This window comes from Brachypodium distachyon, chromosome 1 (assembly GCF_000005505.3).
Source record: "Brachypodium distachyon strain Bd21 chromosome 1, Brachypodium_distachyon_v3.0, whole genome shotgun sequence".
Lineage (NCBI taxonomy): Eukaryota > Viridiplantae > Streptophyta > Magnoliopsida > Poales > Poaceae > Brachypodium > Brachypodium distachyon.
The window spans coordinates 45291819-45306480 of NC_016131.3; the positions used below are offsets into that span (position 1 = coordinate 45291819).

At 46.9% G+C, this 14662-nt stretch overlaps 1 protein-coding gene across 1 annotated transcript; it reads left to right on the forward strand.

Annotated features, from left to right (window-relative positions):
* The first annotated feature begins 10145 nt into the window (after positions 1-10145).
* Positions 10146-14465, forward strand: LOC100838454 (3-oxoacyl-[acyl-carrier-protein] synthase I, chloroplastic). The gene is made up of 7 exons (XM_003564101.4): positions 10146-10675; positions 11500-11931; positions 12763-12936; positions 13344-13457; positions 13544-13645; positions 13754-13820; positions 13909-14465. The coding sequence occupies exons 1-7, from the start codon at positions 10241-10243 to the stop codon at positions 13974-13976; spliced, it is 1392 nt and encodes a 463-aa protein (XP_003564149.1). The 5' UTR covers positions 10146-10240; the 3' UTR covers positions 13977-14465.
* Positions 14466-14662: the final 197 nt, after the last annotated feature.

Here is a 14662-nt window from a genome sequence, read left to right on the forward strand (position 1 = left end):
CGTCGCCGCCGCCGGAACTCAAAGGCCCTCCTCTTTCGTTGCTGCTCCTCCTCCTCGGGCTGCGGCAGGGCGGCCCCTGGTCCCCCTCCTCCCCTTCGAAAACCACCGATCCCGGCTCGCTGCCGCCGGATCTGGCCTCACCGCCACCGGGCTCGACATTGAAAGCTCCCTCGTGGCGTGCGGTGACGGCGAGGGAAGCGTGGCAGAAAAGAGAGGGAGAGGAGGGAGGGGAGCGCGGCGGCGGGGAGAAGGGGGAGTGGAGCGCGTCGGGAAGAGGGGGAGGGCGGAGAGAGAGGAGGAGGGTGCAGACAGGCTTATATTGGAAAGGACGGTGATGCTCAGTTGTAAAAAATAGAGGGTGCTTTTCGCAAAATTGCTGCCGCGACAATAATTTCGGGATGGAGGTAGTACTTGAAAAGCAAAAATGCCCAAAATTAATCAAGATCTCGAACAGAGAACTAGTATTCTATTCCAAGAAGAGAGAGTGAATCAACAACAACGGCTGACAGGAGAGCGAATCGATCGTGCTGCATCTTCCAGACCAGTAGGGTCCTCCCGGCCAGGTTGGGAGAACGGACCCAACCAGCAGGGCAACGGCAGCACACGAATCCGCAGGAGGACGCCGCGAAACAGCAAGGAGGCGGCACCGGTTATCCAGGTGAAGGTGGTAACGACATGGCTTCGAAGGGGCGTGGGGCGGCGGCGGCGGCTTGGGTGGAACCCTAATCGTCACTAGACTCGAGGAGGAGAGGAGACTTGGAGGAATCGAGAGGAGGTCACGTGAGAAAATAGATTGAACCGGTACGTATCCGCGGTGGCATTTGGCCTGTAAATAGAGAGCCCTTTTGGGACAAAGAAATGTGGGATTTTTTAGAAACTCGCGAAGCTACTCTGGACCAGCCTTTTCTCGTATGAAGAATTTGATGTGTTGGGCTACTGCTAGAAACTGGTTGAAATTGAATTCTTTTGCTGGTTTAGAAACCGAAAAGTATATCTGATGCATGACTACAACCGGATTGGTACGGCCGCATGCGTTGCATGCATGATTCGTCCGTACCCCGGGTACCGCGGATTCGATTTATTCGATCCGGTCAGCTGTGGCATCGGCAGTTTACTTCCACCGCCTTGTGGTTGTGGCTTGTGTTGTGCATGATGCCGGCCTGCCGGTGCTGCGTATAGGAAGGAGTAGGATCGAGGTGAAGCTAACTGGAGGGCTATGGTGACCTGCAGCCTTGCAGAGCGTGCGCGTCCTGGATATCGATCTCTCCACGTACATCTCCTTGCGCAAAATGTACCTACTGTATGCCGGTCCTGGATCGAAGATTTAGAGACGACTGGTCGTCGGCGGAGAGATCCGTGTCGCCAACCCCCGTACCACCTTAAAGCGAGGTCCCTGCAGGCGGGTCCACGGGCAACAAATCAGCTCCAGCTAACTTACGAGCGCTCTCTCGAACGCAGCGCGTATGGGCCGACACGACGGATCCATCAGCAGCTGGCCCTGGATCGAACTACTGTCTGGACTCAGCTCAATCAGGGACCCCTTGTTAGTTGGTACGTACAGCCGTTGGCGTTGGCATTTAGATCAACCGATCTTAGGTAGATAGGGCCACTCAAAAAAAAAAAGGGTAGATAGGGCTCCGTAGGGAGGGCCTTTTCGAGTCCGGCTGTGTTCAGGCCCTTTCTAGTTACTAGGAAGGTCCAGGACTCCAGGAGTCCAGGTTCATGCATGCTTGAGACGTACTAGCAGGACGACGTACGAACTGTGCACCGGTACACGTTGTGAGGATTGCAAGGGACGTCTGAACCAATCACAAATGCATCGAACGTCGATCGGTATTCAGACGGAAAAAATCAAATTTCTTTGGTAAACTTTTTTCGGAGGATCTTTGGTAATTTTTAGGCAACAGATTTTGACATCTTGTGAAAACTGAACTATTGGACAGTTTAATTGAAATTCGTGCGGAATTGTGTTTTCCTTTCGCGGAAATGCAAAATCCATTGTGTGCCCTCGCATCCATGAGATAGGCCCAGCCCATAAGGAGGGTCTACTCGATTTTGACAAGCTTGACAATTCTATCTCTTGGGTCTTCTTTTCTCTAACATACGGCCCATTGCACAAATTCATCCTGACGATTTCTCCAACATAAGGCCCATATGCAGCCCATAGTATAATTGCTTCTTGTATATTATAAAAAGAAGAGAAATGATGAATTTGTTGTCAAAAGGAAAAGGATGAATTGCTTCTAACATCCCAGCTATGTATGTTTGCAGTAAACCATTTGCCAGCAAACTTTACTTGTTTATGTTCTCTGTTCAGTTGCGATTACTGAGCCATGCAACTTTAGGCTTTGTCCTTTGGAGACGTAATCATGACAAAAACTAGTCCTAAACATTGTCTGAATAGTTCTTTTCTAGAGAACTGCCGCAAACATAAGCCAATGTGCTCCGTTTAATTTAAATGAAAGAACTGGACTAGAACGGGTTACAGTAACATATGCCAAAAGGAAACACGACAAAGAAGAAATCTAGGCTCTCGAACCATGCTAATCTCAGCAAGGAATGCCGACGATGTCGAAAAACACTGATATGTCGAGCCACCGTATGACACTGTGTCGTCGAAGTAGACGAAAGGTACCCTGTTGGCAAGGCCGTACCACGACACCTACATGGTTAGGTAGCAAGGTAGAATGGAATGACAGTTCTATTCTTATATGAACGGAATGGTTCTAGTATTTTATATCTTAGAACCAAACACCCGAACCACTTATTTCATTTGGGACCAGGCGATTCCTACCTTCTTGAGATTGGATTGGTTAGACATATTAGGAGAATATTTCATTTTAACTTTTTGGACAATTAAATGTTTCCATTTCAATTTTATGTATTCCAGGAACTAATTAACATCTTCAAATCTAAAACTATATCACTGCATTCCACCATATTTTATGAACCAAACGTTATCTTAGTTAGAATCAAGCTTCGATCTGCCGTGGCCATAAAATCAGACGAGTCTTATCAAAGCAAAATCACGTGCCGAGGCATTAGGAGGAACATGATCAGATCTGTTCCGGAGTGGCCAGCTAATCACGTGCGCTCGCGGGATCCGGATAGCACCAACTCGATCCAGCGCCTCCTCTAGCTCCTGCCTGATGGTGATGGATCGACTAGTCGTTCAATTGCATCAAGCCTCGGTGGTGGTTCCGTGGATCCGTAGTACGGAGTACGCTGCTATTTTCTCCGGCCATCCATTTATAGTAAAGTTCCACCGTCGCGAGTAAACACCGGTACCAACCGTTTAAGTTTTAACTGAAAACGGCACTTCACCGCTGCAGACCTGCAGTGCTAGCTGCTCCAGTCCAGACGTCCAGTGTCCTGGCACTTGCGTTTCCACAGGCCTTTCAGTGCAAAACAAAACTTCAAGCACAGGATCGCCGATCGCCTTTCTGAGAAAAACTTATACTAGCACAGGAAGAAACTTTCCTGGAGTAGTACTGTACTGCACCCTTTTCGGCACAGAGAGTTAAACGTGCGATGCTTCAACGAGCGAGCACCTGGCCCCCAGGCGAGGCGAATTGATGCACCGAACATTTCCGGCTCGTCCAGACAGCTACAAGGCTCGGGCGCGTCGAAATTGAATGCACGGGCGCACGAACCGATCGACAATGCTGGCAGCTCCTCCGCTCGCCGGCCGACCTGCCTACGCTCTGCGTGTGTACTTTGAATGGTGGCTTTGAAGTCCCCAGCTGCGGAGAAACCCAAGAACTAGACTCAAATGGATCAACGCTCTCGTTAAGAAAAAACGATAGTATTCCGTAACAAGGTTGCTCAACCAATCCAAAACTTGGAAGAAAACCTTAAACATAATGCGAGGGAGAACACGAAATCTTGTCAACCATGACGTACGTGGACTCTATTTTGATTTTTTTTCGTGCCCTCGCGAGAGAAAAGTGAAACTTTGTTTTATGTATATCACCACACGGTTCCTTAGTGAGGCTCCGTTTGAGATTGCGGTAGATTATCATAATTTCGTATTTTTCATCCGTTTTTTGCTATTTTCGTGTTTGGCTAACCAACTTTTCACTATTTTCGTGTGTATTTTTTCACAGCAAATTATAGAATAAGTTCAACACAACACAGTTCAGCAATTCCAAACTGAGCCTTAACGTCACGGTGGATATGTATTCTAATTTGATCTTACTGAAACTAGCAACCATGTATGTGCATCAAAATACCGAGTTGTAAGAAACTTACTAAACCTAGCGAAGAATAAGGTGGAATTATTTTGGTTCGGCAGCCGATCCTCCCAACCACCCACACAACTGTCCGACCTTGTGTTCATCCTGTTCTAAGCCAAGTTACAAAGGAGTTGCCTTCCTAACTAAATAGAATGGTTGCAGGGCTCAATGGGCCCAATCTTGGCTTGCAAGCCAGGCAGGTAGCCGCCGGTTCCTTCTGGGCCGGCTTGGCGGCCCACTTGTGCCTTCTGGGATATTCTCATCTGCGCCACCCTCCTCTGGTACGCTGACATCCCCCCTTCCTTGAGTATCAGCTTGTCCCCAAGCTGGTGCAAAGGGAAAGCGTTGATGAAGATCGAGGAGGTCCTCCCAGGTGGCCAAATCTTCCGAGAAACTGCTCCATTGCACAATAACCTGTGGAACAGCAGTGACACCCTTCTGGTGCAGGCGCCTACGCAAGATACGAACAGGTACTTGAACCAGATCATTAGGGGAAGGCAAATCAGAAGATACCTGGACCGAAGCACTAAGAGCTTGCTTGAGTTGGGAAACATGGAACACAGGGTGAATGCAACCGCCACTAGGGAGATCCAACCGATAAGCAACTTCACCAATACGAGAAAGAACCACATAGGGACCATAATACTTGAACAAGAGCTTATGATTGGCACGCGAGGCAACTGAGGATTGGACATAGGGTTGCAGCTTCAGATATACACGATCACCCACAGCAAACTGGTGTTCCTGCCGATGTTTATCAGCCTGCTGTTTCATACGATGCTGCGCACGCATAAGATGATGATGAACTGAATCCAGCAAAACAGTTCGATTAGCCAACCACTGTTGCAAGTCAGGAGAGGCAATACTGTCCACAGGAGTAATGCCAAAGTAGCGACGTTGCTGTCCATAAACCACCTCAAATGGAGTTTTACCCAGAGAAGTATGCCAATTAGTATTATACCAAAACTCACATAAGGGCAACCATTTAGACCACCGAGAAGGATGCGCTGAAATAAAACAGCGAAGATAACACTCAACTGATTGGTTCACATGTTCTGTTTGACCATCGGTTTGGGAGTGGTAAGCTGAACTGAATTCCTTCCAAAAAGAGCTCGTAAAGATGGGATCTCTATCAGATACAATGGACAATGGCATACGATGCAGGCAGTAGTACTGATCAATGAAAATTTCAGCAATACGCTTAGCAGTGTAAGGATGTCGAATGGGAATGAAATGACTGTATTTGGAAAACTTGTCAACAATCACAAAAATGCAGTTATAAGAATTGGAGCATGGAAGCCCTTCAATGAAATCCAAAGTAATCATTTCCCATGCCCCACGAGGAATAGGCAGAGGAGACAGAAGTCCAGGGTAAACTGACCTGTCAGCCTTAGCATGCTGGCAAATATCGCAAGCTTGAACCAACTGATGAATTTGTTGCTTCAGCCCTGGCCAAGCAAACAATTGCTTGACACGTTGATAAGTCACAGGGACACCAGAATGCCCCCTGCCCCCACAGGGCTAGAATGCAAGGCCTGAATCAACTGAGTATGAAGAGCAGGGTCATTACCAATGTAGAGTCGCCCTTTTTTCCTGATTAACCCATCTCTGTACTGAAAATGACCAATGGTGTGACCAGGTTGTAACAATAATTGCTGTAGAAGAGCCTGACATTTAGGATCAGTGTGATAAGAAGTAGTGACAGCTTCGAGCCAAACTGGCTTGACCATTGTTAAAGCAAGGAGATTGTGGTCATCAAATGGTTTGCGGGATAAGGCGTCGGCAGCTTTGTTATCACAACCCTGCTTATAAACAATCTTGTAGTGAAAACCCATTAGTTTGGTAAGAGCTTTCTGCTGCCAAACCGTGTGCAACCGTTGGTCAGCCAGATGGGTCAAACTACGTTGATCAGTCTTGATAAGGAATTCAGCAAACTGAATATAGGGGCGCCACTGCTGAATAGCTAAAAGGATTGCCATGTATTCCTTTTCATAAACTAAAAGACCACGGTTCTTAGGACCAAGAGATCGACTGACATAAGCAATAGGATGGCTGTCCTGCATGAGAACCGCGCCAATTCCACAATCAGAAGCATCAGTCTCAATAACAAATGTCTTGTGGAAATCCGGCAAGGCCAAAACAGGAGCAGAAATGAGGGCTTGTTGCAATGTGCGAAAATGACATCATGAGTAGGTGTCTAGATAAAAATCTGCCCCTTGCGAAGAAGCTCAGTAAGAGGTTTAGCAATAACACCATAATTGTGAATGAACTTACGATAATAGCCAGTGATCCTCAAGAAACCACGGACCTCCTTGACAGTATGAGGAACAGGCCAGGTACGAATCGTGGTAATCTTGGAAGGATCGGTTGCAACACCAACCCCAGAAATAACATGCCCCAAGTAATTAATGCTGTTCTGGGAAAATTCACACTTCGACAACTTGACTTTCCACTGATGAGAGTGAAGAATAGAAAGGACTTGGCGGAGATGATCAACATGCTCAAGCAAGGACTTACTGTAAATAAGAATGTCATCGAAGAAGACAAGAGCGAACTTGCGGAGAACAAGGGCCAAGGTTGCATTCATGGCAGACTGAAAAGTCGCCGGTGCGCCAGTCAATCCAAAAGCCATCATTCTGAACTCAAAATGACCATGATGAGTTTGGAACGCTGTTTTGTATTCCTCGCCAGGTGCCAACCGAATTTGGTGATAACCCGCCTTCAGATCAAGTTTGGAAAACCAACTAGAACCAGCTAATTCGTCAAGAAGTTCATCGATAAAAGGTAATGGGTACTTGTCTTTCACTGTAAGAGCATTGAGGTGGCGATAATAAACCACCATCCTCCAGGAATGATCCTTCTTCTTGACAAGTATAACAGGAGAAGAAAAAGCACTGTGGCTGGGAACAATAACACCAGAATCGAGCATCTCTTGCACTTGGTGTTCAATTTCAGACTTCAGCTCAGGAGTGACACGATAGGGTCGAACAGAGACTGGTCGAGCCCCATCAACCAAGGGAATAAGATGATCATATTTGCTGCCTTGGAGGTAAACCTTGAGGATCTTGAAAAACTGATGCAAATTCATCCAAAACAGTCTGAATTGCAGGGGCCAGTATTGCAGAAGTAGTGTCACAGACAGCAGACAATTCAACCACAGTGTAAGCTAATTCAGCAGGTAATTCGCCTTGAAGAAGCACTTGGCGCCCAGCAAAAGTGAAAGACATCCACTTCTGTCCCCAATCAACGGTCATAGGGCCAAGTTGAATGAGACAATCCAGGCCCAAAACACCATCATAAGAACCAAGGGGAATGAACTGAAAACGACCGGAAAAGGTATGGCCAGCACAATTCCAAGAAGCCTGTGGTAGGAATTGAGAACAAGGTAGGATTTGCCCATTGGCAACGCGAACGCGAATAGGAACTCGCAACAATTGCACCCCTGGCATGACTGGAATCAAGGAGGAATCCAAGAAGGAATGAGTGCTACCTGAATCAACGAGGAACAAGAGTTGCTGACCATAAGCTTCAAGGTAGAAGACGAAGTCTTGGCATCTCCCACGGCTGCGGCAGAGATAGACATTAACTGCTCATCCACTTGTGAACTGGAATCAAAAAATTGTTGGTCAGAATCTTCATGTTGTAGGAAATCAATCATCTCCTGAACGAAATGCAGTTGGATTGATCCCTGGCACTTATGGTCGCGGCTGTAACGTGCTCCACATACAAAGCACAGCCCCTTGGCGCGGCGGTAGGATTTGAGAGCAGTCCACTTATCCTCCACAGCAGTAGTGCGATGCTTATCAGGGAAACGATGATCATCAGTCTGACGAAACTGAACTGGTGGGCGAGGTGGCAACACGAGAGGAGCAACAGTAGAGCGCCGCTGAGAGGACGAAGCTGTCACAGCCGGAGAATTCTGAAAAGTGACACCATCACCCAACTCCTCATGAAGCAATGCGAGCTGGTAGGCCGTGTCCAAATCACGGGGCTGCTGCAAGGCAACCAGGACACGAACTGCATGTTGAAGCCCATCAAGGAATCTGGTGGTATAATGAAGGAAATCATGCGCTGTCTCATAAGCCGTCAGTTGGTCTAGAAGTTCAGCAAAGCGTTCAACATAATCAAGAACTGTAGTGGTCTGACTGATGTGGAAGAGGCGTCGGATCAATACTTGGTGCTGGTTATGACCGAACCGTTTCTGGAGAAGAACACAAAACTTGTCCCATGAAATTCGAGGAACGCGCCTCTTGATAGATTCAAGCCACCGCGCTGCCGCCCCTTCGAATTGAGCCATCGCATAAGAAATCCAGCGCTCTTGTGGTTCCCCAAAGTTGGAAGTAATCCTCGCAGCACGATTGCCAGAGTTGAGGCATGGAGCCATCAAATCGTGGTAATCCCACCCGAGGTGCAAAGTTGGAGGCATCAGCTTTAGTTGGTGAATCAGGAAGGGAATTGGTCGAAGTGGAAGGCGGGGGTGAGTCTCACGTACCTCGAGCATAGGGCGGCACATAGACGCCCATAGGTTTTGGCCGAGCGCGTGGAGATCCAGAAGGATCCCCTCCGTCAGCAGTAGGTGACGCAGCCGGCTTGGTCGAGGAGGGAGACAGCTTCTCACCCGTGAGTAGCCGATCCAGATCCAGCCGGAGATCGCCGACATCGGCACCCAGCTCGGTGCGTAAGGCGTCGATCTTCGCGGTGGAGGCGTCCAAGCGAGTGGTGACGTCGGAGAGGAGAGTCTTTACAGCAGTCAACATGTTATCGTGCTGATCCTTGAGTTTGCGATCCATGGAATCTGTGAGATCGGTGAGGAGGAGATCATAAATCGCCCACTCCGCCGGCGATAAATTCTCCATGGCGGCCAAGTGGCGGCCGACCGCGAACCGAGTTTGGTGGGAATGATGCGGAATTTCCAGGGTCGATGGCTCTGATGCCAGATGTAAGGAACTTACTAAACCTACTCAGATCTAGCGAAGAACAAGGTGGAATTGTTTTGGTTCGGCAGCCGATCCTCCCAACCACCCACACAACTGTCCGACCTTGTGTTCATCCTGTTCTAAGCCAAGTTACAAAGGAGTTGCCTTCCTAGCTAAATAGAATGGTTACAGGGCTCAATGGGCCCAATCTTGGCTTGCAAGCCAGGCAGGCAGCCGCCAGTTCCTTCTGGGCCGGCTTGGCGGCCCACTTGTGCCTTCTGGGGTATTCTCATGTGCGCCACCCTCCTTTGTTACGCTAACACGAGTCCCCAAATCCACCAAAAATCCTCAAATGACAAGAAGTAATTGTAAATTTATAAGACCAATTGACACTTGGTAACTAACTAGTGGTTTTCAAATTTTGATAACTTCTTGAAGACTTTTCAAATTAGGATGTGCAATTTCATCATAACAAGCTGTTCGATTCCGATGGATGGATCCATCACAATCCGTGCGTTAAATTTCCTCGGATGACAAAAAGTAATCGCAAATTTACCAGACAAATTGACAAATGGCAGCTAATTAGTAGTTTCAAAAAATTTGGTAACTACTTGAAGACTTTTCAAATTAGAGTGTACAATTTTATCGGAGAAAGCTGTTTGATTTTGATGGTTGGATCCTCACAATTCATGCTACTATCAGTACCGTGAGTAAATAACATTTTTGTTCTATTTAAATCCATTTTTTTCCTAGGGCCTAGGCACTTCGATTCTATAAACTGAACTGCTCATTTTACACAGGTATTCTCCGATTGACACGGAGCAGCATTCCTTGAACCACAAGGCCGGAAACAAGGAACAGCATTGCAAAGTCCGCCCATTTCTCATTTCTCGTTGAGAAAACCAACCCACTGCTCTCTTCTCCGTCGCCTCCAAAGCCTCCCGAAACCCAACCCCCAGGGCCCCACACCCCACCCTACATAGATACAGACGCTCACCACCACCCCACCCCGACTCCAACCCCGCAGCCAGCGCACCCCGGACGCCTCGTTTCCATCGCCACGCCCCTCCTCCCGCCGCCGTCTCAGCCATGCAGAGCCTCCTCCTCCCCACCGCCGCGGCCTCCGTGGCGCCGGCGGCCCCTCGCGGGCGGCGGCCGGGCCGCATCTCCGTGCGCGCTTCCGCCACCGCGGCGGCGGCGGCGGCTGCGCCACGGCGGGAGACGGATCCGAAGAAGCGGGTGGTGATCACGGGGATGGGGCTGGTCTCCGTCTTCGGGAACGACGTCGACGCCTACTACGACCGGCTGCTCGCCGGAGAGAGCGGCGTGGGCCCCATCGACCGCTTCGACGCCTCCAAGTTCCCCACGCGCTTCGCCGGCCAGATCCGCGGCTTCTCCTCCGAGGGGTACATCGACGGCAAGAACGACCGCCGCCTCGACGACTGCCTCCGCTACTGCATCGTCAGCGGCAAGAAGGCGCTCGAGGCCGCTGGCCTCCCGCTCGGCTCCGAGGCCATGGGCAAGGTACCAAGTTCTAACGCAGCTCGATTCAAATGCTGACCCTTTGCTTAACTGGATCAGCGGCTAATTAAAGCTACCGTTGTACTTAAGTTCTTAGCCAGTAAAGCCGGTAGCTTTCGCTCTTGGAAAGTGACCGTGTGGTCGGTTTGGTGCCTTTGATAGATCGAATGACCGTTTTCTCCCCTTTTGTTGGTTAGCAATGTGATCTCCGAGGATAGTAGGATTTTTAGTACAAATGCCAAGGAGAATTGGCTGATGGTGAGATGGAGACGCTGGAATTTGAATTGTGTTGGTGATGTGACATCTGATTTTGGCAAATAGGGACAGTGGGGGCGAGTTACGAGTAAAGATCATAGGGGTAGATCTCTAGCAGTTAAGAAAGTAAAATTCTGACAGACATTGTTGGTTGTGGTACATTGGTTGAAATGCGATGCTCTTTTAATTCCGTTCTTTGATGCCAAACAGAGGATGATGAAGCACACTTTGGGAGTTGATGTCATTAACTTTTTTATTGTTGTAAAAGGGTAGTTGAATACAATCTTAAAATCAGGGCAAGTACTTCCTCGCAGGAAGTCGCCAAGAGTGTAATCTCTAGAAAATATCGTATAATCTTGGCAGTGAATTACTTGTGCCAAGATTTAGCAACTTCAATATGTTCTTTGGGTAGTATCAGTAGGTTATGAGCGAATGGACTAGTATTTTGTAAGAATGTTACTTTCTCTACTTTGCTCTATTTGGTTGTATCTAGTTAGAGACTAAGTGGTTATTTATTGTCCCACTCTGCTATATTTGTTTGTTGCTGACAAGATAACTGCTCTATCTGACAGATTGACAAGGCCCGGGCTGGTGTACTTGTGGGCACTGGTATGGGCGGCCTCCAAGTGTTTTCTGATGGTGTCCAGAATCTTATCGAGAAGGGCTACAGAAAGATAACTCCTTTCTTCATCCCGTATGCAATAACAAACATGGGGTCTGCCCTGCTTGGCATGGATATTGGTTTCATGGGTCCAAACTACTCTATTTCGACTGCCTGTGCTACTTCGAACTACTGTTTCTACGCTGCAGCAAACCATATTCGCAGAGGCGAAGCCGATATTATGGTTGCTGGTGGCACTGAAGCTGCAATTATTCCAATTGGTGTTGGTGGGTTTGTTGCATGTAGAGCACTCTCACAGAGGAATGATGACCCTCAAACTGCATCTAGGCCTTGGGACAAGGAGCGTGATGGTTTTGTCATGGGTGAAGGAGCTGGAGTACTGGTATGCTACTTGAACATTATTCTGTTCCAGATTATATATTTTAAAGTATAGGTTATATATCAATTTACTGAAAAAAAATTAGACTGGGCTATTGCGGACTGTATACCGCTGTCTATGATGAATAAATTTGTTTCCAGCAATCGGTTCAATAGTAACTGTCAGTGAATCTGATATGCTATTTGAACATTATTCCAGTCCATATTTTATATTAGACTTAGGTCTAGTTCTTTTCGGCTTCCAGGACTGACTTCTCCGAAAAGCTGCCCTCCCCCGGCTTCCTGGAGAAGCCGACCCCCAAATTTGGTTAGGCTTCTAAACTAGTTTGTAAACCTAACCAAAATTGGAGGCGGCTTTTCTACGAAGCTGGGAGGAGGGCAGCTTCCTAGATATGCCCCCAAAAGAACTGGGCCTTAAGCTGGTATCATCCTGCCATTTATTTATTTTCCTGTAGTGATAGTCATATCCTGTAGTGATGATCGTATCCTGTAGCCTAGAAAGTGAAACTGATGTACTCCCTCCGTCCGGAAATAAGTGACTTGGGTATACAATCTAAGTCACTTATTTCCGGACGGAGGCAGTATTTGTTTTTAACAATCTGTTCGGTAATAACTGTTACTGATTTAGGTACTCAGGTTAACGATTAATACGGTCGAGAATATTTGTTTTTCTAAACTTACTGAAGTTTTGACATTTTTATTTCGTCAGGCATCCTTGATAGTCCTATCAGATATCATAATCATAATGATAATAGTATTTCAGAAGCTGTACATTTTCTTGTGGAGTTTAGACTCATTGCGCCTCTAATCCCTTCATTTTGTCAAATTGAAAAAGGTCATGGAGAGCCTAGAACATGCTATGAAACGTGGGGCTCCAATAGTTGCGGAGTATTTAGGAGGTGCTGTGAACTGCGATGCTTACCATATGACTGACCCAAGAGCCGATGGTCTTGGTGTTTCATCATGCATTAGACAAAGTCTTGAAGATGCTGGTGTGGCCCCAGAGGAGGTAATTGAAATATTTCACCCTTGAAAACACCACTTCTGTATTCACCTTCATAATGGGCAATTATATGTGTGATCCTTTAAATCATGATTCCTAGTTGTGTAATTTTGCTACATTTAGTTTTAGAACTATTATCGTTTTCTTTATCCAGTAACATTTTAACTCGTTAGGGGTTGTATGTAATTGTAAATCATTAATGCTTATTTCTGCCATCTTTCCACAGTTTACCTTTTACTTGCAAAGTTTCCATTTGTTTTTCAAAGTTAGCTTCAGTGTTGATGTTTCAAAATGAGCACTATTGGTATTGTATATTTGATGTATAATGATACTTGTTATAGATATCTAGTTTTCCTTGGCAAATGCTTTGAAGTTACATATGACAGGAATAAACCACAAACGACTATTTGCAGGTGAATTACATAAATGCTCATGCAACATCCACTCTTGCTGGTGATTTGGCAGAGATGAATGCCATCAAGCAAGTGTTTAAGGACCCATCCGGGATAAAAGTAAACGCAACCAAGGTGAGTTACTTGTCCTGCCGTTGTGATTTGAAGGATATTGATCCGTTGCCCTTCTTTAATATGATCTTCATATCCTCCTTTTGCAGTCCATGATAGGGCATTGCCTTGGCGCCGCAGGTGGATTGGAAGCAATTGCTACTATCAAAGCGATAAACACTGGATTGGTGCATCCAAGCATAAACCAGTTTGTAAGTATTGGTTTAGAATATTACAGATAATTTAGTTAGTAGCCCAGTATAAACCTGAGGCACAGTATGACTAGATGAAAAACTAAGAGTTACACTTGTTAACTGCAGAACCGGGAGCCAGCGGTTGAATTTGACACGGTACCTAATGTAAAGGCGGAACACGAAGTGAATGTCGGTGAGTAACAAACCATATGCTTTATAGCGTTATTGTACTCTTCCGTCTCCCTCCCTCTCCTTCTTACCAGTTTGATATTGCTATGCAGGTATCTCGAATTCGTTTGGGTTCGGAGGACACAATTCGGTGGTAGTATTTGCCCCATTCAAGCCTTGATGCGCTACTTTGCTCCACAAATCTTTGGCCAGAACAGTGATGGTTTTGGGGGGAAGCTCGGTGTTATTTTGATGGAAGCAATTACTGATCGGATAATAGCCATTGCCACTTCACTATGAACAGAGGATCTGAGATCCATTGCATTTTTAGATACATCCATCTTCGTTTTAGATTGAGAGCTCTCTGTATAACGTCTTGCTGCCATCTCCAGCCGGTTCTACTTGTTTTCATGTAATGCAAAAGGGAGGGAATTTCTAGAAATTGTCGTCATGTAGAGGCAACTACTGGGATATTCTATTGTTCTGTTCCACAGAGAATGCATTGGGGCCTAGCCAAGGAGTCTTCTGTCTGTCTGTCTGTACTACTTGATCTGGTGGAAATCTATACCGTGTCGTATTTTTTTTGTTCTATATCCAGGTTCCAGTATGCTGTTGCCTGGAACCAAATAAAAACTGTATTTTTAGGAGATGGCAATACATCTTGAACCAACATTATGTATCCGTCCATTCTAATTATTTTTGGATCAGCTGGGAAATGAGCTGAGATACAATACTCGGAGTATTTCCCACTGGCTAAGGTATCGTCGTGTGGTCGGTCATAAAGTTTGCATCTTGCATCGGCCCAAAGAAGGTCCCAGCCCGCTCAGGCAAACAGATCCGGCCCAGACGGAACGACCCGGCGCGCGC